Consider the following 23,679-nt stretch of genomic DNA (forward strand, 5'->3'; position numbering starts at 1 on the left):
TGGCAGTGGTACCTAAAGTGGTACCTCAGGTTAAGAACAGTTTCAGGTTAAGAACGGACCTCCAGAACAAATTAATTTCTTAACCTGAGGTACCACTGTACTATGGTTTGCAAGACCTCCCATTCGTGACACAACTGTTCTTTAATTTTTTTAATTAAATTAATTTGTTGCATGATATTAATAACACAATTAGCATTTGTACATATGAGCAGTCCTCTTTACAATGAAGCGAAGGTGTTATTTTAATACACTACAAAAGGATATTCAATTTCCCCATCCCACCCCCATAAACATTTTGACTGTGCAATACTAGCTCAACAAGTGAGGTGCAGGGTGCCACATTGATTTTTACTCACGTTCAAGAAAAGCTCACCTTCTTTTGCAGCCAAATAGACGCAGCTGCTTTGGTAGATGTGTTCCGTTTTTTATTAGCTGCAAATTTGCACGCCAAAAACCAGTTAGAAAGTCGACAAATGGTTCTTATGTCATATTGCTCCTAAGCTAAAGGAAGCAGTACTGAATGTGATAAGCCAGAAGAACGTCTTGTGATTTATCTCACTCCTGCATTTAAAAACACACACACACACACACACACACACTGCTAATTTGAAGCATGTTTTAGAGACAAAAGCTTTACTGGTGTGCTTTACTGAATTTACCTTGAGTTAAGAATCTTAAGCATTGATTTTACAGCTTTGCCTAGAGCTGGAAAAGAATTGCCCGATTAGTGCATTCCTAATGCACATCTCTAAAAGACTTGCACTCCAGTGACATACCTTCAGGCAAAGCAGTGATTTATCCAACCTCCTTTCAGCGCATTATATGTTTGTAGAAGTATATTTGCGGAGTAAAATGGTTATTAAGATCTAAGATATCGGATGCTAAAATGGCAAATGTTAGCATCAGAAGAGCCTGCTGGTGGCCCATCTAGACTTGTGTCGTGTTCTCATCAGTGGCCACCCAGATTCCAAGCAGGATTCATGCCCAAAAGACCTCTCCCCTCCTGCAGTTTCCAGCAACTGGGAAAGGTCGGCGGTTCGAATCCCTGCGGTGGGGTGCGCTCCCGCTGCTCGGTCCCAGCGCCTGCCAACCTAGCAGTTCGAAAGCACCTCCGGGTGCAAGTAGATAAATAGGGACCGCTTACCAGCGGGAAGGTAAACGGCGTTTCCGTGTGCAGCTCTGGCTCGCCAGATGCAGCTTTGTCACGCTGGCCACGTGACCCGGAAGTGTCTCCGGACAGCGCTGGCCCCTGGCCTCTTGAGTGAGATGGGCGCACAACCCCAGAGTCTGTCAAGACTGGCCCGTACGGGCAGGGGTACCTTTACCTTTACCTTAATCTTTATACATTGGTACCTCGGGTTACAGACAAATTAAGTTCTTTACCCGAGGTACCATTGTATAGAGATTACTCTGAATTTCGAAACTTCCCCCCACCCCCTTTCGTGGGTCCTAATGTCAGCATTTACAACTGCATACAGTGGTACCTCTGGTTACGTACTTAATTCATTCTGGAGGTCCGTTCTTAACCTGAAACTGTTCTTAACCTGAAGCACCACTTTAGCTAATGGGGCTTCCCGCTGCTGTTGCACTGCCGTCGCGCTATTTCTGTTCTCATCCTGAAGCAAAGTTCTTAACCCGAGGTATTATTTCTGAATTACTGGAGTCTGTAACCTGAAGCGTATGTAGCCTGAAGCATATGTAACCTGAGGTACCACTGTATTATTCTATAAAGAAGGCTGGTCGCCGAAGAATGGATGCTTTTGAATTATGGTGCTGGAGGAGACTCTTGAGAGTCCCATGGACTGCGAGAAGATCAAACCTATCCATTCTGAAGGAAATCAGCCCTGAGTGCTCACTGGAAGGACAGATCCTGAAGCGGAGACTCCAATACTTTGGCCACTTCATGAGAAGAGAAGACTCCCTGGAAAAGACCCTGATGCTGGGAAAGATGGAGGGCACAAGGAGAAGGGGATGACAGAGGACGAGATGGTTGGACAGTGTTCTCGAAGCTACCAGCATGAGTTTGACGAAACTGTGGGAGGCAGTGGAAGACAGGAGTGCCTGGCGTGCTCTGGTCCATGGGGTCACGAAGAGTCGGACACGACTAAACGACTAAACAACAACAAGCACAAGACGCTGAACCAAGCATGGGGAGAAACTGCAGCTCCTGTTCTTCAACATGGGAAAAAGCTTCCTCTTCCCCTCGCATTATCTTGCTGAGCTTTGCCTTCTCCTGTTCCGCGGGGATTACGGTCTGCGTTCCCGTCCCTGCTGGCTTATTAAACCTAGAAATGCAAGCTACCTGTACGTGACAGATAAAGACTTGGAGAGCGTAGAGAAAAGAACAAACTCTGGGCTGGTTTGAATTTTGGGAGGGAGTTGAAAGGCTTCTGCACACATGGCAGCAAAGATTCCAGATGGACTTCAAATGGGAGGTGAGAGCTTTGATCATGGAAGCCATAGATCAGGAGAAGCCCGTTCAGTTTCGTTGGGTCAGAAACGAGCTACGTTGCAGAGTGTAGCTTTTGGACAGACACAAGGCAATAAAGACTTTGATCTAAGACTTATTGGAAAGTTGAAATGAAGGGCAATGCGTGCATTCATCGACGCCTTGGGGGAATCCGCCCCCCTTTGAATTATCATATAGTCAGGGTTGGAGTCAGTTTTTATTTTATAAAACTGGCTACCTCCACCATGTTTAAACAAACCCAGTTCCTTTAATATGCTTAGCAATTTTTGTCATATCCTGCTTCTCCTAAAAATGAGGGAGCTTAATTAAATATACACACACACACACACACACACACACACATAAACGATACCCCAAATGCTGAAACGCTACAAAACCCACCTGGGAATAATTGCAGTGACAGCAACTCATATTTTGATTTTTCTTGATCTACCTTCCTGGAGATGTAACAAAAATACAGTCATACCTCTGGATGCGAACTGGGATCCATTCCGGAGCCCTGTTCGCATCCAGAAGCAAATGCAACCCACGTCCGCATATCTACGCATGCACAGGTCATGTGCGCATGCGTGGGGCGTCAAAACGCGCGAGCAGCAAAACGCGGAAGTAATGCTCTCTGTTACTTCCAGGTCCCCCCCGCAGCGCGCAATCCGAAAATACAGGGGTACCTCGGGTTAAGAACTTAATTCATTCTGGAGGTCCATTCTTAACCTGAAGCACCACTTCAGCTAATGGGATCTCCTGCTGCCGCTGCGCCGCCAAATCACGATTTCTGTTCTCACCTGAAGCAAAGTTCTTAACCCGGGGTAATATTTCTGGGTTAGCAGAGTCTGTAACCTGAAGCGTATGTAACCCGAGGTACCACTGTACTTCTCCGGAAGCTACTTCAACCTGAGGTATGACTGTAATAATAATAGTACGTTGGCAGTTTGCAGAGGTGAGCCTTGTCTGTTTTCTGAAAAATGCAGACATGTCCTCTGGTAATTCCCCCCCAGAGGTTATGATAAGGAAGGAACTCTAATCTTCCACGCTGCTATCCAAAGTTGTGTTACTTCTTTGCAGGGAAGATTGGATATATAATGGATGAAAAGTTGTTTCTTTTTATCCTGTGATGGAAAGCCCAAACCTTCACAAAATGTTTTAGAACATAAGAACATTAACAGGGTATTTTTCCTTCAGATAACTACAACCCATGAAACAAGTCCAGATTTAAATATGGATCACTGTAATAAAAAATGAGAAACAGCTTGAAGGAATAAAGGCTTTAGGGACCATATCAAAGAAGTGATTTCCTGCAGAAAGAAGTTCCAAAGATGAGGGGTTATTACTTAAAGCCCCCGTCCCTGCGATATGCTAGCTTGAGCTTTTCTTAGAGGAAAATTACAAGCTTCACCCAACCCCTCTGTAGCCGCAAATATATGAAAAGCCCTCAGTTTGAGACTCCTGATGGTTTTTTGAAGACCGTGCGCCGACAGCAACTATTTCATTCATACACACTGTGGGCAGTCAGTGCTCCCTTGTTTAGGCTCTGCTTTTAAAATGCTGCATTCTTTAGAAACTGTATCCGCACACATTAGCAGGATGGAACCAAGAACAGTTGCCAGTAATCTGTGGGGGAAGAAAAACATTGAGTTTGGAGGCTTTTCAAAGACTGCGCCACTCTTGCCTCTGGTTCCATTCATTCAACCCCCCCCCCCCCCCCCCGGTTCGTTCTCGTTCTCTTTTATCCATCTGGTGGTGAAAAGTCATTTTGGGGAATACTGAATGATGCTGCCCACCCCTACTGCTAGAAAGGCAAATTCCACACCACCAGACTTCTAATATTTGTGTTTTGGGTAGACGGCCTCTAAATTAGATATGAATGAAGCTTTCTTGGGTCTTGCTGGGGAAGGAGTGAAATACCTCCTTGGTCCAAATTGGTTTAGTGAAATTCCCTAGAGTCTGAACTGATTGCCCTCAGGCATGTTTGGACCACAGTTCCCTTAACCCCCAGCCAGCCAGCTTGGCTCAACAGATACCAGGATGCACAAGACTGCTCTAAATGGTGTTATTTTGTTTTTCTTTTGAAAATTGCGCGGCTTTTATTTTCAGATGAGGAGTAGATAACCACAGGAGATATTTCTGTGGAGTGGAAGATTTATATAAAACTGCTAAGGCTACCCCGCCTCACCAGCACATTTTCTTTTATACAAGAAGCAACAATCAATATTCAACCACTCCTTGCCGAAGCACCAAAAACATGGACCCTGCGGTTGACAGTTGTGATGTGTGATTAACAGGGTACCTGTTCCTGTTTTCCTACTCCTGTGGTAGCGTTTTGAACATTGCAATGGGATCTTCTGAAAAGCACAGAAATTTCTATCCTGTTCAGTGTGAGAAACTCAGACATATAAACTAATCGCCAAATGGCATCTTAAATCTAGGTTACAGGTGCTAGGCACCTTTTGTGGTGATTTTTTTTCTTTGTTTTGGCAATGAGATGCTGTTATATTTTCATTTCTGTACTGCTTTATATTTTAAAGAAAAGAATCCCAAAGCAAAAATGGATCTTGACTGCCTGGGCAAGATCCATAAGGTGCAAAGGGTTGATCTATTTTTCAGTACATGCATCCTATTCAGTGGAAGGAAGCTAAAATGGACCGTGATACCTTGGCTTATTTGACTTCTGAAATCTGAGAACAGATTGTGGGTCCGTTCTCTTCATGTGCCAGATGTGGTTTAATGTAGAAATAGCTGCAGCTGTTCCTCATACAAGGGGCAGAACATCTTTCATCAGACTCTAAGCCCAGAGGTCACCAATGTGGTGCTTGCGGGAGCTGTGGTGATCTCTTCTGGTGCCTGAAAACTAACCGAGGCACCAATGTACTTCCCCCTTGGTCATGAGGTAGCGAGGGCCATTCCTTACTTCTCCCTGGAAAAGACCATAGAAGAGTAGCTCTCATTTCCACTTCCTCTTACAGCTCTATGTGCTCCCCAGGACTCAAGATAGGTTTCGTTGGATCCGATTTTGACCCTGAGCCCTTGGAAAAGCAAAATTTAAGGGTTGATGGAGATAAATGATCTGTGTGCATTGGGGGAGGGAGAGAGAGCTAGTGTGGTGTAGTGGTTAAGAGCAGTAGACTCGTAATCTGGTGAACTGGGTTTGATTCCCCGCTCCTCCACATGCAACTGCTGGGTGACCTTGGGCCAGTCACACTTCTCTCAGCCCCACTCACCTCACAGTGTGTTTGTTGTGGGGGAGGAAGGGAAAGGAGATTGTGAGCTGCTTTGAGAGTCCTTAGGGTAGTGATAAAGCGGGATATCAAATCCAAACTCCTCAATCCAAAATCCAAATATGCACACTGATCGGAAAAGGTTGGCAACATCTGATCTCAGAAATGTAGAATCACTGCTCATATAGGCAGTAGGGTGTGTGTTTGTTTGTGTGTGTGTGTGTGTGTGTGTGTGTAGTCTTCCCCCTCTGTGTTGTGACACACTGACTTCATATCGGATATAGGGGGTGATCTTTAATTAATAAAACCTGAAAGAAGGGCTTAGGGCTGCCATTCCACCACCCCACCCCCAAATTTCCCCAAAACGTAGGGAAATTCTTGTTTGTAAAGTGGTCCCTTATAACTGAGTACAGATTTCTCTTTCTCCCGCGCCCCCCCCCCCCGGAAGCTGTACTTAAACTGGGCACATGCTTCTTTTTATCTGAGAGTAAATAAAACTGGTTACTGCATTTGGCTGAAATGGGGTGGGTGGCCTTTCAATCAGACCCAGCGCCCACATTGTGAACAGCCAAGAAAAACTCAGTCGGGAGCTGACTTTCCCGAGGCAAATGCTAACTATTGAATTGGACTGTTTGACTCCCAGACCCCACAAGGTGGTAAGTGGCATTTCCAGCCCAACTGCAGCCAGCTTCCTTGTGTACATTAGGATTCTGAGAAGCTCTGGTCATAGGTTGTACTCACAGCACACATTGAAAACAAATAGCTTCCCCCAAAGATTCCTGGGAAGGGTAGTTCCCCCCTCCCAGAGCCTCAGCTCCCATCGTACTTAACAAACTATAGTTCCCAGGACCCGACTGCCTGCTCTTGATGGGTCCGGCCTAAATATTTGAGCCCCTCTGCAATCTAAGATTGTTGTTGTTGTTTAGTTGTTTAGTCGTGTCCGACTCTTCATGACCCCCTGGACCAGAGCACGCCAGTCTTCCATTGCCTCCCGCAGTTTGGTCAGACTCATGCTGCTAGCTTCAAGAACACTGTCCCACCATCTCATCCTCTGTCGTCCCCTTCTCCTTGTGCCCTCCATCTTTCCCAACATCAGGGTCTTTTCCAGGGAGTCTTCTCTTCTCATGAGGAGGCCAAAGTATCGGAGCCTCAGCTTCAGGATCTGTCCTTCCAGTGAGCACTCAGGGCTGATTTCCTTCAGAATGGATAGGTTTGATCTTCTTGAAGTCCATGGGACTCCCAAGAGTCTCCTCCAGCACCATAATTCAAAAGCATCAATTCTTCAGCGATCAGCCTTCTTTATGGTCCAGACCTGCATTAACTGTGCGCTGTGTACAGATTCGCCCTGGACAAAGCTCCAAAAGTGGAAGAGTCTGTAGGGATGCAGGAGCGATCTTGACTCATCAGGCGCAGAGAGAGAGAAAAGTAGGGCAAAACTCTCACTGGCATAGAAGCTCGTCTTCATGTCCCCGGCTTTGCAGGTTAGTAATTTTGACATTTCTGGATTGTGGCAGGGAATACACTGGGTTTACATCTTGTAAGTGGTAGACCCCCCTCCATGTCCTGCAGATCGGTTCCTTTTGGACAACTCCCACCTTTGCACTCTTAAATTTAATTTGCTTTAAGGGTTTGCAAACCACTTAATATAGAACATCTAGTCAGGGGACAAGTGTGCATAAATAACATGCACAGTATAAAGTTATTTGTTCCATTGATAGTTCTCACCTTTCCTGCAACAAGGTGAAAGTGGAATACATCATTCTCCCTTTGCTCATTTTTTTTTTAACTCTCACAACAACCCTGTGAGGTAGGTGAGACTGAAAGGCAGTGACTGGCCCAAGGTCACCCAATGTGCTTTGTAGCGAAGTCTGGATTTGAATCCTGGTCTCCCAGATCCGAGTCTGACACTCTAACCTAGGGGTCGGCAAAGTTTTTGCGGCTTGGGCCTGTTCACGGTCCCACAGACGTTGCGGTTGGCCAGAGTGCGCATGCAGGCGCAAACGCTATTTCTGGCGCTCCTTCCGGCTCCTTCCTGCAGCTAATGGGAAGCTAGCCAGCATTGCGGAAGGCGGTCCCCTATCTTCTCCGCGCCAGTTTAGCGCGGCACATGGGAGCCGACTGAGTGGGCAGGTCCATGGGACGGTTAAACGACCCCCATGGGCAGCTTGTGGCCCATGGGCCTGAGGTTGCCGACCCCTGCTCTAACCGCTACACCGAACTGAAGGAACAGTGCAATTAGCAAGCCAGTTTCGACTCTATTCCGCTCTTTACAAGTGCATTTCAGTCACCTTGTCTGCCTGCTGTGGTGACTTGATAAAAGGGGTTGAGCTGCATGTTGACTTTGATCTAAAGATAGGCATTTAAAAGTCAAGCACATCATTAACTGCCGGAGAAGCACTTCCTTGTAAACAACTTTTTGGTGACTCAGAATAAAAAATGCTGAAAACTGCCGCCTTCTCCTCCCCAGAGTTGACGGGCATTTGGCATGTGTTTTTTCCCCTACTCCTCCCAAAGCAGGGATGCTGACAAGCCAGAACTTCCTGGCTCGGTGCCAATGTGTTAGGAAACATTTTTTGGGTTCCATAAGCATTTTTCCTTGTTTACAGTAACTTGCGATGTTCCTGAGAGAGGCTTTCAAGGTTTGGCATGCCCTGCCGCCTTTGCAGTACAGATCATGCAAATCTTGTGCTTCCTTGCACAGCTTGCTAAGCGGAACGCATGTGCCGTCAGCTGCCTGGCATGTTGGGTTTCCCTGTAAGAGCAGAACAAAACATAGAATCATAGAATAGAATCATAGAGTTGGAAGAGACCAGAAGGGCCATCGAGTCCAACCCCCTGCCAAGCAGGAAACACCATCAGAGCACTCCTGACATATGGTTGTCAAGCCTCTGCTTAAAGACCTCCAAAGAAGGAGTGTGTTGCCTTGTGTTAATAATCTGGGGAATGCGGCGACTTGAGTGTGGCAAAGCAGGTTAAAATTTTGGGGTACGGGGGGGGGATTTGAGATACAGCAACACTGAGAAGAGGCTAAGCAGAGCTCACAGCTGCAAAAGTACTGTTTTGTTGTTGTTGTTGTGTGTGTGTACAAGTATGTGTACATTGCATTGCTTTTCTTTTCTTGCATTTATACCCCATCATTTTCTCCAATGAGCTCAACAGAAGAGGTACAGAAGTTGTATTTTCCAAATACAGTGGTACCTCGGGTTACAGACGCTTCAGGTTACAGACTCCGCTAACCCAGAAATATTACCTCAGGTTAAGAACTTTGCTTCAGGATGAGAACAGAAATCATGCAGCGGCGGCACAGCGGCAGCTGTAACCTGAAGCGTCTAACCCGAGGTACCACTGTAACGCCATTCACTGCTCGTGCTCGGGCTGCACAGAAAAACCATTTTGGTTCCTGATATTCATTCCAATCGCGCAGATAAAATACAATGGATGCAATTCTACAAGATGTGGTATTGGTGTGCGAAAACAGTTCAGATCCAATGATCCCCAGGCATGCATCTCCACAGGTGGAGGTGTCAGGTTCCATCCCGGGGCCCAGACGTCATCACTTGGTCCCAAACCTGGTCATAAAACTCACCTGGCCCTGGCTAATTTGGATCACTGTAGCCTGGGATCTGTCAGGGGTCTTTAGCTCACTGGTAGCGTGTCAGTTTGCATGCAGGTTCAATCCTGGTCATGTCCAGGTAAAAACAGAGAGGCATCGTGCCTGAAATCCTGCAGAGCCAGTATTATTAATTAATTTATTGTTACTTTTTTATTTATACCCCACCCATCTGGCTGGGTTTTCCCAGCCACTCTGGGCGGCTTCCAACAGAATATTAAAATACAATAATCTATTTAACATTAAAAGCTTCCCTAAAGCTGAAGGGCTGCCTTCAGATGTCTTCTAAAAGTCTGGTAGTTGTTGTTCTCTTTGACATCTGGTGGGAGGGCGTTATACAGGGCGGGCGCCACTACCGAGAAGGCCCTCTGCCTGGTTCCCTGTAACCTCACTTCTCACAGTGAGGGAACCTCCAGAAGGCCCTCGGTGCTGGACCTCATTGTCCGAGCTGAACAATGGGGGTGGAGACGCTCCTTCAGGTATACTGGACCCAGGCAGTAGCAACATTACCAAGTATTCTTGATGATTTAAACCAAAAACATGCACATTAGGACCACTTTCCTTTGCGGCAGCAGTGGAGGAGTAGTCTATAAAATGCAGGATGTTAATGGCCTAATTTCTGAGTCTGTTGATACGGGGGGGGGGGGGCGGGTGGAATAAGCACAGTGAATTGTTTCCACTCCATTCTCCCACATAAACAAAACGATAAATAGCCAGTCTCTGCTTCCCTTGTTTTTTGTTGTGGCAGCTCTCTTAATTACTTTTTCTCGTGTGTCTGTGCCGACCGGCCGTTGTTTGCCAAGTACAAAGCCGCGTTTGCTGGGCATTCCTTTTTGCCGCTCGCTGCTCCATTGTTGATTCCCGGGGCGCGACAAATTGGAAGCCTTCGCGGCGAGCTCTGTGTGTAGGCTTTCCCCATCTTAAGCCTCTTATCTGGCAGCCGGATCAGAATTCCCAAACGGTTCTGCGCCGAGCCTTTTGGTGCGCACAGATGCAGAGCCATCGGTCCCGTGCGGGCGCCATGGCAACGGGCCGCCATGGTCTCCGGCACCGTGTCAGCTGGGTGGCTGCAAAACTGCATTTTTGAGATTTTCATATTATAACAGGTTTAAAACACAAACAAAACCCACACACCTCCCCACAGCTGTTGCTTGTGTTGAAGAAGCTTGTGTTTGTGTTTGTGTTTTTGCTTAATTTAATTAAGTTAGCAGAATGGTGTCTTAATTCAACAGAGGCCGCTACTGTTTTTAAACATTACTGAGCAGCAGTGGTACCTCAGGTTACAAACGCTTCAGGTTATGTAATTTCGAGTCGCGCACCGCGCCGAACCCGGAAGTACTGGAACGGGTTACTTCCAGGTTTCAATGCTCACACATGCACAGAAAGGCCGAATCGCAACCCGCACATGCACAGAAGCGGCACTGCGGGTTGCGAACACTACGGGTTGTGAATGTGCCTCCTGCACGGATCATGTTCGCAACCCGAGGTTCCACTGTATCGGGAAGCTTTTAATGTATTTTGCATCGTTTTATATTTTGTTGGAAGCCAACCAGAATGGCCGGGACAGTGTAGTCAGGTGGGTGGGATACAAGTACAGTAAATTTATTATTATTATTATTCACCAACTCCTAGTACAAGCTGTATTCTACCCGTTCCAGGGAATTGCAGGTGAGCAGAGTGCTGTTGTGTCCACCTTGCAGACATCCCTTTGACGCATCTGGTCGGCTACAGACTATCTTGCCAGAGTGGTGCATGCTCTGGTTATCTCCCGCTTGGACTACTGCAATGCGCTCTACATGGGGCTACCGTTGAAGGTGACCCAGAAACCACAAATAACCCAGAATGCTGCAGCCAGACTGGTGACTGGGAGCGGCCACTGAGACCTTATAACACCGGTCCTGAAAGACCTACATTGGCCCCCAGTACATTTTCGAGCACAATTCAAAGTGTTGGTGCTGACCTTTAAAGCCCTAAACGGCCTCGGTCCAGTATACCTGAAGGAGCGTTTCCACCCCCATTATTCAGCCCAGACACTGAGGTCCAGCACCGAGGGCCTTCTGGTGGTTCCCTCGCTGCGAGAAGCCAAGTTACAGGGAACCAGGCAGAGGGCCTTCTCGGTAGTGGCACCCGCCCTGTGGAACACCCTCCCACCAGATGTCAAGGAAATAAACAACTATCTGACTTTTAGAAGACATCTGAAGGCAGCCCTGTTTAGGGAAGCTTTTAATGTTTGATGTTTTATCGTGTTTTTAATATTCTATTGGGAGCCTCCCAGAGTGGCTGGGGAAACCCAGATAGATGGGTGGATATAAATAATTTATTATTATTATTATTATTATTATTATTATTATTAGTACTGAATGTTGGATCAGGTGGGCTGCCTTTGGACTATTCTGGCAAGCTCTTCTTACGCTTTTATGCCAGGGGTCAGCAACCTTTTTCAGCCGTAGGCCGGTCCACCATCCCTCAGACCATGTGGTGGGCCGGTCTGTATTTTGAAAAAAACAAACGAACGAATTCCTATGCCCCACTAATAACCCAGAGATGCATTTTAAATAAAAGCACACATTCTACTCATGTAAAAACACGCTGATTCCCAGACCGGATTTAGAAGGCGATTGTGCCGCATCTGGCCCACGGACTTTACGTTGCCTACCCTTATCTTACGCCTGCCATGTTTTCGACTACAGTTGCCATAGCTCCAGCCAGCACTGTCCTATAGGCACCTCTGGTCAAAGCCCACGGCAGCGATGCAGTCTACATCTAGGTTGCGGACTGCTGTAGCGAGGTCCCTTTGAAAAGGTATTGATCGGTGGTGTTTGATTGTCGGCTGCTTTTGATAGCCTGTTGAGTGGAGTTTCACTGAACTTGCTTTGACCTTGTTGCTAACGTCTAATCTGTTCCTTGTCAATAGCCTCCTGTGTCCTGCCTTGGGGGTGTCTCCTCCAGCCAGTCCACCACGAGAAATTGTGAGAGAAAATCATATCTATAAGCTAATTGCCAAATGACACATTAAACCTAGACTTCAGTCACCACAACGGAATGTCTAGACGCCTTTTGCTTGGCAATAGAAATTATTATTATTATTATTATTATTATTATTATTTCTATACCGCTTTATATTTTAAAGAAATATTCCAAAATCAAATAAAGGCCCAGGAGATTTCCTTGTCAGGGAAGCCATAGATCAGCGCTGGAGCCGGTGCTTGCTTGCAGAAGGTCTCAGGTTCAATATTTTATGTCTTCAAGTGGGTTAAGAAAGGAGCCTGTCTAAAACCTGGGAGAGCTATTGCCAGTCAATGATGGGCACACCTGTGCAATACAAGGCTTATTTATTTGCCTACTTTATGGAGTTGTTGCAAAATATTAAAGTAAGGCAATGTATGTAAAGCCCTTTGAACATTTTTAAAAGAATGCTAAGCGAATGCTGGGCTAATAATACGGTAGCAACCTTGTCAATAATCCCACAAAGGCAAAAGCATCATCACCATCCTTCCTGTGGATTGGCAGAGGATAGAAGAAGAACTCCATCCTTTTTGTACCAGCTGTTTGGATTTTTCTTTCTAATTCTCCCCCTGCCCCCCCCCCAAACCACTTTTATTATAAGAAACTAATTATTACCAAATCTGTCCCTTTTTTTTGCCAGGGTAATTTGCTTCAGAACTTAACTGAATAAAAAGGCTGACGTCTACTCACATATTACAGATAAATGGGCAGTAAGCATATTAACAAGAACTGGTCCTGTCTATCAGGAGCGTTGAAGGGATTGTAGGATATGTGTTTGATGTTTTAATTTGTTGGAAGCCACCCAGAGTGGCTGGGGCAGCCCAGTCAGATGGGTGGCATATAAATTATTATTATTATTATCATTATCATTATGGTCAGATTTCTGCGTTGGGCATGAAAGAGAGGGAGCGTCTCACTTGGTTTCTGTGCTGGGTACAGAAGAGGCGTGGAACACTCCATTCACTCCCTGGCCAACCCATACGCAATGCCTTCTTGTTGGTGAGGCTAGTACTTAATTACAAGGCTATATAGCCTGGTGTGAAGAATTGATGCTTTTGAATTTTGAATTATGGTGCTGGAGGAGACTCTTGAGAGTCCCATGGACTGCAAGAAGATCAAACCTATCCATTCTGAAGGAAATCAGCCCTGAGTGCTCACTGGAATCTGAGGCTCCAATATTTGGCCACCTCATGAGAAGAGAAGACTCCCTGGAAAAGACTCTCATATTGGGAAAGATGGAGGGCACAAGGAGAAGGGGACGACAGAGGACGAGATGGTTGGATAGTATTCTCGAAGCTACCAGCATGAGTTTGACCAAACTGCAGGAGGCAGTGGAAGACAGGAGGGCCTGGCGTCCTCTGGTCCAGGGGGTCACGAAGAGTCGGACACGACTGAACGACTAAACAACAACAACAACATAGCCTGGTGTCAAAGTGCAAGGGTCAAAGAATCATTGAGTTAGCAGGGAGTGAGGCTCACTTCTGTTTTTGCTCTGGTTGAAATCATTTTGGCTGTGGACTTCCCCATGCAAACACAATGGCATTTCTTGTTTGTGGATCCGTGTGTGTGTGTGTGTGTGTGTGTGGTATCACAGTGCCCAAAGGCACATGAGTCCTGGTGGATTGGTTCCAGCCTCTACCTTGGGAAGCTTTCCTGCACCTGTAAGTCCCCGTATAAATGTCTCGCCCAACCTACTTTTGAAAACCTTGCTTCTGCACGGTTGGGTGGCTGAGGGCAGGAACGCGGCACAGCCTAGCCAGACTCCATGAGCAACTTTTGTGCTGTCTAAGCTGGCATCTGCCTCGAGGGCATTGTGCAACGTTGGGTGGGATTTCTGTGGAAACTCCGTGGCAGCATGTTGGCAGAATGCCTTCCTTTTCATGGAAACATTGGCGGAGCTGAGGAATGGGACTGGGCTTCTGCCAAAAGCGGGTAATGAAGAAGCCTTGCGTGATCTTCACATGCAACGCAGCGTGGGTCATGGGACTTGTTTGAGTCTTGCTGCTGTTGGGAAGTTGGAGCTTGCTAACCTCCCATCCTAGAGACTTGATTGTCCAGGCTGCTAGGAACTTGTTTCCAGTATGTTGCCAAAGGAAACTTTCCCCTATTGCCTTTAAAAAAGGGGGAGGGGGGAAGAAAGCCTTTACAATAACGAAACCAACAGGTGCGATTGTGAAACTCTTCCAATGGGACCACTTAGATCTAGGCTGTTGGCTCTGACTGGCAGCTGCTCTCCAGGTTGCCGGGATGAGATCTTCCTGATAGGGCTGGGCGATATCTGGTTTTCAACATTGCAATATACCACCAGCTAAATATCAGCAATATATCAGTATATCATGATGTCTGAAATAAGGATGCGACTTTGTAGAGGCAAACAGTAGGGCCGGGCGCGAACTGGTTTTCAACATTCTGATATATCACCAGCTAAACATTGCAATACAGTGGTACCTCGGGTTACATACACTTCAGGTTATATACGGTTCAGGTTACAGACTCTGCTAACCCAGACAAAGTGCTTCAGGTTAAGAACTTTGCTTCAGGATGAGAACAGAAATTGTGCTCCGGCGGCGCGGCGGCAGCAGGAGGCTCCATTAGCTAAAGTGGTGCTTCAGGTTAAGAACAGTTTCAGGTTAAGTACGGACGTCCAGAACAAATTAAGTACTTAACCTGAGGTAACACTGTATACTGATATGTCGCAATGTCGGAAATAGCGATGGAGCTCTGCAGAGGCGTCGGCTGGCTTCACAGTTTCCCCCACATTGTGATTTTTGCATAGCAAACACACACATATCATGATTCACAATATATTACCAGGTCACTGTCACAATATGGACTTCACAGTGGTTTTGGAGGATATACAGTAGACTGTCAGGTAGCAAACGTGATCCGTGCTGGAGACACGTTCGCAACCCGTAGCACTGCATCTGCACACGCGCGGGTCGTGATTTGGTAGTCTACACATGGGTGAGCGCCGAAACCCGGAAGTAACCCTTTCCGATACTTCTGGGTTCAGCGTGGTGTGCACCCCAAAAACGCACAACCTGTAACCCGAGGTGTGACTGTATTGCCCAGCCCAAATTCCCTGTTGCCTCTTACCTCTCATTTTTAAAAACTGGCAGTTCTAGGATGGAACGTGGGGTGTTCTGCATGTAAGGCACGGCCTGCGCCATCAAGCCACAGACTTTTCCCATAAATGCAGTCACGTTGCATCATTTGCCTATGTGAACTAGATGTTGCCAGCCTAGTTTTGTAGATGTCACATGACAACACATTATTTATTATTATTATTATTATTATTATTATTATTATTATTATTATTATTATTAAATTTGCATACCGCCCTTCATCCGAAGATCACAGGGCAGTTCACTGGTGGCAAGACTGGCGTCTCCTCCTGAGAAGCTCCACTTCTTAGCAATGCTGCTTCTTAATGCATCCCTCGCTGCAAGCATGAAGGTTCGGCCGTGAGCTGCAACTAACAACAAGCGTTGGCGTGCCTATTATCTCTTAGTAATAGAGAAAACAATGTAAATTGCTAATTCCAGGCTTTTTGCAGCAGACGTGCTCCCTGGGAGCGAGCCTGTTAGACAGACGCTGAATTCTTAGGTTTCCCTATTTAAATATGAGTTCTGCTCTGTGTCTCTTGTGGGGGGGGGGGGTTGTTGTTGTTGTTTCTGTTTTGCTTTAGCCTCTTATGAGTTTAATGACTGGGGAAGCAGGGAGTGGTGTGGATGAACAGGAGCTCGCAGAAAAGCAACTAGTACTTTGTGGCTTTCTCCAATCAACTCTGCAGACCAGCTGGCAGAAGAACTGAGGGAGGGGAGGGGAGATGATGACATCCTTCTGAGCACTGGGCTTTCCGCTTCCAGAAGTTTCCAAGCAGCACCCATCTCTCTGCAAAACCTGGAGGCACGAGCACCATTGCTTTAAAATGCCAGAGGAGAAAAAGAACGTTTTAATAATAATAATAATAATAATAATAATAATAATAATCTGCTGAATGAGGAAAATAACCAGCAGGGTCCAGTCACAGCAAGGGGATTTGAACCCTCGTCTCCCAGGTCCTAGTCTGACACTCTATAACCACTGCACCGCACTGTCTCTGGTGTTATTCAGTACACCTGCAATGACCATTGGTGCACTTGATACTCCCATATCGTTAAAAAGCATGGCAGCCACTCAGTAACGTCCTGCCAGCGAGCGGTTTATACTTCCAGGATGATGGTGTTCGGGCCAAAGGCTCCCCGTCGGAATGATGTAATCTGGAGACTACTTATTGAAGAACAGGGCTTTAAAAAGATTGGTAAAAGTGGGATTGGTAAAAGGTAAATAGTGCTGGGGTAGCCCAGCTCAGCTGCTAGCCCAAACTGTTAACACGTTCTCCTCTTCCCTCCTTTGTAGGGTTTAGCGTCTAGGAAGGCGAACCAGGAGAACTCCAGCCATGGCCCCACGGAAAAGGAGCGGGCGAGGGATCTCGTTTATCTTCTGCTGCTTCCGGAGTAATGACCACCCGGAGATCACTTACCGGCTGCGCAATGACAGCGCCTTTGCCCTGCAGACGATGGAGCCCTCCCTGCCCATGCCTCCGGTGGAAGAGCTGGACGTTATGTTCAGCGAGCTTGTGGTGAGTGATCGCCCCGCGCTTGTCTGTATTGCTGCTTTTATTTATTTCTATTAAAGATTTATTATTCATTAGAAATAACAGTAAAACCAGACCTTAAGCAAAATGATGAAAACGTAGATTAGGTCTGCTGTTTTTATTTTTTAATGTACAGGTTTTTTTAATGTACAGGTTTTCCCCCTCCCCGTTCCTGACCCCTGTGCGCATCGATGGAGCAGGCATAAGCCCGCCCTGTTCTGCCCTGTTTTCTGGCCACTTCCGGGTCGGCAGCGATGAGCACGTGTGTGGTGGACTAGCTGGCTGGGCTCCTTCGTCTGCTTGCTTGCTTGCTTGCTTGCTTGCTTGCTTGCTTGCTTGCTTACTCCGAGGCCGCCTCAGCTCCTGGCACCCAGCACCCCCTGGCCAGCCCCAGAAGCACCATTCGCCTGGAGAGCTTGTAGCCAGGGCTGCTGCAACAAACAGCTGTGCAAGCCTTTGGGAGGCAGAGATTTGAAGGGGCATCAGAGGAGGGAGGGGAAAAAGAGGGACAGAGCCCAGAGTTGCCTACAGCACCCCTGACCATCTTTCCAAGCACCCCAGGGTGCCACGGCACACTGGTTGAAAACAACTGACTTATGGGATGATGTATAGTGGTACCTCGCAAGACGAATGCCTCGTAAGACGAAAAACGCGCAAGACGAAAGAGTTTTTCGTTTTTTGAGTTGCTTCGCAAGACGAATTTCCCTTTGGGCTTGCTTCGCAAGATGAAAACGTCCTGCGAGTTTGTTTCCTTTTTCTTAAAACCATTAATACCCAGGGAATCCGTGCTTCGCAAGACGAAAAAACTCGTAGAACGAAAAAACTCGCAGAGCGAATTAATTTCGTCTTGCGAGGTACCACTGTACCTAATAAATCGAGGAGCAAGTTTTTAATCAGAGAGTTGGTGCAGAATGTGTCCTTTTGAAGGATAAAAGAAAGAACCTATCATAATAGGTTTCATTACTTGTTGTTTGCCAGTTTGGGCTCCTTTGGGAGAAAGGATGGGATATAAAGTTTAATAGCAATAATATAATTTCATTTATCTTATAGATGCATAAGCCATCCTTCAGTATAGAACTCCCAGTATGACTGTTTATGATGAAGCGTGTGTTTCAATTTTCTCGCAGGCGAGGGACTGCCAACCTTTTTAGGGACATTGGGATTTTTGAGGGAGTGCTGTAGGGGCCACCCCACCTGATCAGCCCCCCACCCACAGAAAGACACCTATAGCATGCTCACAGGGTTCAAGGAGGAAGTGGGGAAGAATGCCGCGGCGAGACTCTTACGGGGTCCTCGCTGCGAGATCACATTCACCCGGTGCTATACCAGCTGCACTGGCTCCCGGTGCAGTACAGGATCAGGTTTAAGGTGCTGGTTTTAACCTTTAAAGCCCTAGGACCCTCGTACCTACGGGGCTGCCTCTCCTGGTATGTCCCACAGAGGACCTTACGGTCTTCAAACAAAAACATCTTGAAGGTCCCAGGCCACAGAGAGGTTAGGCTGGCCTCAAGCAGAGCCAGGGCTTTTTCGGCTGTGGCCCCGATCTGGTGGAACGATCTGTCTCAAGAGACAAGAGACTAGGGCCCTGCAGGACTTTCCGCAGGGCCTGCAAGACAGAGCTGTTCCACCCACCAAGCCTTTGGCCAGGGCACAGCCTGACTCCCTCCTTTGGCAATCCTCACAGAACATCTAGCCCAAATGGTTGCCATTAATTTGATTGGAATTAATTTTATAATGAAATGATTTTAGAATGTTTCACCATTTTACTGTTGTTAGCCGCTCTGAGCCCAGCTTCGGCTGGGGAGGGCGGGTTATAAATAAAAATTATTATTATTATTATTATTATTATTATTAGAGGAAGACCTCAAGGGAGGCACCTTAATTACCCCTGCTATAGACCCCCCCCAACTCATTTGCCATTTCCAATGCCGGACAAGCAAAACTGAATCCAAGCATGCCAGTGCCAGCATGTTGGCTGGCATGTTGGCATCCCCCTTGTGCCAAGGCCCTTACACACAAATGGCCGCACGCTTGGGCATTGTGAGATGAGGGCGAGCCGCTTGTCTCGCTGCCTGTCAGGGCTTTGCCTGCTTTTTCCGCCACACACAAGGAGAGAGGGGCTTGTGGAGGGGGAGAGAGGCTCTCACAAAAGGGCAGCCAGCCATGGCTTTGCTTTTTGACGGGGTGCCGTTTCGCAGCTGCTTGGAAATGGGTGGGGTTGCCGAGGCAACCTGCAAGGCTTCCTCAGATGGGTGATGGGGGGGGGGGGGACATGCCTTGTTGACTTCCAGTGTTTCAGCTTTGGGGTTAACGCTACCTTCAGGCTTCGGGGAAGAATAGGAGAGGGAGCAGCGGGGTCATTGGGGAGGGATGGGGGTTGGTGAGGCAGGTGGGTGGGCAAAGCCCGTGACCATGGGATCTTCGGACAATTACCAAGTGAATACCTTTGGTGCTTGCCGGACCAGAAGGTCGAATTCTTCCAGGCTCTTGTCTTGCTCCCACCCCTAAATCTCTTTGTGCTCCAGCCCCATCTGGCACCAGCTGTTGCATAATCTCACCAATTCATCTGTCCATCAAGACGTTCTGGGATGTTTACAATGGAAAAAAACCCAGGCAGGAGACGTCTTGTTGGGAGGGTAAGCAGTTCACGCAGATAGGATTTGTTCGGTCGATCCCAGATTATGAAATCCTAGAATTCTGCAGTTGGAAGGGTCCCCGAGGGTCATCCAGTCCAGCCCTCTGCAATGCAGGAATCTCAGCTAAAGCATCCATGACAGATGGCCATCCAAGCTCTGCTCAAAATCCTCCAAGGAAGGAGAATCCACAGCCTCCCAAGAGAAACCGTTCCACCATCAAACAGCTCTTCCGACAGTTCTTCCTGACAGTTCTTCTCTTCTCTTGTAACTTGAAGCCATTGGTTCAAGTCCTGCCCTCCAGAGCAGAGGAGAGCAAGCTTGTTCCCTCTTCCATTCCCTCTTCCATGTGGCAGCTCCTGAGATATTTGAAGATGGCTATCGTATCTCCTTTCAGTTTTTTTCTTCTCCAAGCTAAACATCCCAGCTCCTTCAACCATTCCTCATAAGGCTTGGTTTCCAGACCCTTGATCTTCTTGGCTGCCCTTCTCTGCACATGTTCCAGCTTGTCAATATCCTTTTTAAATTGTGGTGCCCAGAACTGGACACAGTATTCCGGGGTCTGACCAAGTCACAATAGGTAAAGGGTAAAGGGACCCCTGACCATTAGGTCCAGCCGTGACCGACTCTGGGGTTGCGGCACTCATCTCGCTTTATTGGCCGAGGGACCCGGCGTACAGCTTCCAGGTCACGTGGAAGTGACTAAGCCACTTCTGGCGAACTGGAGCAGCACACGGAAATGCCGTTTACCTTCCCACCGGAGCGGTACCTATTTATCTACTCGCACTTTGATGTGCTTTCGAACTGCTGGGTTGGCAGGAGCAGGGACTGAGCAACAGGAGCTCACCCCGTCGCAGGGATTCGAACCGCCAACCTTCTGATCGGCAAGTTCTAGGCTCTGTGGTTTAACCCACAGCGCCACCTGCAACCAAGTCACAATAGAGTGGTACTATTTACTTCCCTTGATCCGGACACTAGATTTCTGTTGATGCAGCCTAGATTAGTACTAGCTGCTTCTTCTTCTTTTGCTGCTGCTGCTGCATCACAATGTTGGCTCACTAAAACCCCTAGATCCTTTTCACACATACTGCCTCCATCTTCTGTTTGTGCTGAAACAGACTGGAAAACAAGGCTTGTTGCTTCCATTAATGGAAGATGCATTCATGCCTTTTAACAGTGGCATTAGAGGTCGAAAATCAGGGAGCGCACCTTTTCTCGTTGCTCCATATCTCCATGGCAGAGGAAATGTAGCTGTTGCCTTCTCCCGCGCCTTTGAGCGGTGTCGCCTCTGCCTTTAGAAGTGATGGCCCTGATTCCCTATGAGAATCAGGATTACAAGAAGGTAAAAGCTTGACATCCTGATTGCTGGGGTACCTTTGAAAGCATGTGAGCCGCACTGAGGAACCTGAAATCTTGGAAGTTTGATTGGAATGGGTAGGGCCGAGTTGGGTTTTTCTAGAGGAGCAGCGAAAAAGCAGCTAGGTCTTTGCTCATCAGTGCAATGGGCGTAATTTGTACAGTTTTTGGCATGCCTCTTTTTTGGGAATGCAGAATTCTCATTTCCATTCGTCGGTGCGCACACGCTCCCAGCAACATACTGAAGCACTTTAGTATTCAGAGTGCAATGGAATTGATATCCCTATAATATGGTATAATCCTCAGGGGCGCAAATGTACCTCGTTGCAGTTAAAAGGCATGGAGCAAGCATGCATAGCTCTGGGGCAGATTAACCCCTTTGGTTTGGGAGGGCGCTTAAGCCTTCCGTGTCATCAGCAGCCATTACAGACGCAGAGCAATTTTAATCATTAGATCATGCATTATGGAGCATGCTTGCTATCAGAATGGGGGAGGCAGCGTTGAAGGCACAGGTAATCCAAGCCTGAGACAATGACTTTCAGGACAGGTGCGTTGCTGAGCAGCCTTAAGTGATACTCTCTGGAAGAGAGGAAGTGCCAACTTTCCAGTAATATGTGGATTTCCAGTGGGTGTCAGAGAGAGAGAGAGATCATCTTATTCTTATCTCTCTTGGCATAGATACTAGTCATGGACTCTGAGGAGCCAGGATGAGGGATAGTTGCCACCCAAATATTTATTTATTTATGAAAATATTTGTATACTTCTGTCATACGCACACACACACACAAAATCAAAATTATTCAACCCCCATTGCAAATCAGCTTTATTATCAAAATCCACAAACTTTCAGCTGCAATTTCAATTGCTTTTGTTTGATTTGCTCATTTCAAACAGCTGAAAGTCTCCATATGGTCGCAATTGGAACTGTGTCAGTTGCAAAATGCGCCGGGGGGGGGGCGGATTTCAAACACAGCCGGTGACCAATTCCTTGCTTATGCACCATTCCGATTTGAGCAGTAAAGTCTCTAGCAGTAAACAAAGCCTGAGTACTTTCTCCAGGTCAGGACATCGCTGCACCGACGAAAGTATCCTTTCCAAAGCTGGTTCCCTGCAAAAGTCTGGGATTACAACTTGCACCCAGCATCAACAGCATGGAACAGGAAGTCTGTTGAAGGAGGCTCAACCCAAAAGTGGTTTAATTTAGGATGGCAAGCTGCTTTATTGGAAAGACTCTTGCAGCAAATTAAGGCAGCAAGACAGACAAACCCCCAAGGGAAACTTTTTAGGTCAGTGGTTTGGTTTCATATACAGCGGGCTGGAAGCGAATCTATTATATTATCTGTTCCCGTTCCAAATGGATCTTGACGGAGGGGTGTATTAGGCTGTGAATATACTTGACAACTTACTTTGTATTTACCTGGGGGAAACGCGGGTGGCGCTGTGGGTTAAACCACAGAGCCTAGGACTTGCCAATCAGTAGGTCGTGGTTCGAATCCCCGTGACGGGGTGAGCTCCCGTTGCTCGGTCCCTGCTCCTGCCAACCTAGCAGTTCGAAAGCACGTCAAAGTGCAAGTAGATAAATAGGTACCGCTCCGGCGGGAAGGTAAACGGCGTTTCCGTGCACTGCTCTGGTTCGCCAGAAGCGACTTAGTCATGCTGGCCATATGACCCGGAAGCTGTACGCCAGCTCCCTCTGCCAATAAAGCGAAATGAGCACCGCAACCCCAGAGTCGGCCACGACTGGACCTAATGGTCAGGGGTCCCTTATACTTGACGACTTATTTTGTATTTACCTGGGGGGAAAGAAAAATGAGGAAATAAGTTTAGGTTAATTTTCTCAGGACTAATACCTCAAAATACGTCATATCATAAGAGCTGATGCATGTTAATCTTAGAAAATGAACGTTAAGGAGCTCCTCAGTTTTGCACATGAAGGTAGGCATCAATAAGGTGATCTCGCACTTATTATCATGTTACCTCCTAGAATGGCTTGAATCCTAATAGCTGTGATTTCAGGGGAAGTGCATGAGGCTGAGGAAGCAGGTTGGGATACTAAACTGACTCTAATTTAGGGATTAGTTGAGGAGGGAGAAAAAGGCCAACCGACCTGATTAACACTTCCTGAAACAGTACACCTAAACACAGGTGTCCTTCGAAATTTGCACTTCTCTGAATTTTATGATGCAACGCTCCCAACAAAACAATGTGTGCCCAAAAATGGGCATATTAGGGCAATTACACTCGTTTAGTGAAAATAACGTACACAAATTCATTGCGTATGGGGAGATTGCTGGGGTGTGTACCAAGCAAAATTGCTTATAAAATCTTGATGCTATGAGAGATGCACACTAGAATGCTGATGGGTTTTCATGAGGACATTTTTTAAAAAGTGCCATAGATAGATGTGGAAGCGTGGAGAACCATAGGTTAAGTTTTGAAAAATGAAGGGCTGAATGCTGGTAGATAGATTTCATCTGCAAAGTGAAGTTTCCTGCATGTGGGCCCTGGAATTAGCTTCAGACTTGGTGAGCTTCAGACAGCGCATTGTTGTTGTTGTTGTTGTTTAGTCGTTTAGTCGTGTCCGACTCTTCGTGACCCCATGGACCAGAGCACGCCAGGCACTTCTGTCTTCCACTGCCCCCCTCAGTTTGGTCAAACTCATGATGGTAGCTTTGAGAACACTATCCAACCATCTTGTCCTCTGTCGTCCCCTTCTCCTTGTGCCCTCCATCTTTCCCAACATCAGGGTCTTT

The 23,679-nt window shown here is 47.0% G+C and overlaps 1 protein-coding gene across 2 annotated transcripts in view; it reads left to right on the plus strand.

Moving 5' to 3' along the window:
* Nucleotides 1-23,679, plus strand: part of DAAM1 (dishevelled associated activator of morphogenesis 1) — a 182,468-nt gene that overhangs the window by 43,766 nt on the left and 115,023 nt on the right. For both annotated transcript variants that reach the window (XM_083732298.1, XM_083732299.1), the window contains exon 2: nt 16,700-16,922. In XM_083732298.1, coding sequence (XP_083588424.1) covers nt 16,740-16,922 — 183 coding nt within the window. In that variant the 5' untranslated portion in view covers nt 16,700-16,739. The remainder of the gene's footprint in view (nt 1-16,699; nt 16,923-23,679) is intronic.

This window comes from Podarcis gaigeae (assembly GCF_964106915.1).
Source record: "Podarcis gaigeae genome assembly, chromosome: 1".
Taxonomy (NCBI): domain Eukaryota; kingdom Metazoa; phylum Chordata; class Lepidosauria; order Squamata; family Lacertidae; genus Podarcis; species Podarcis gaigeae.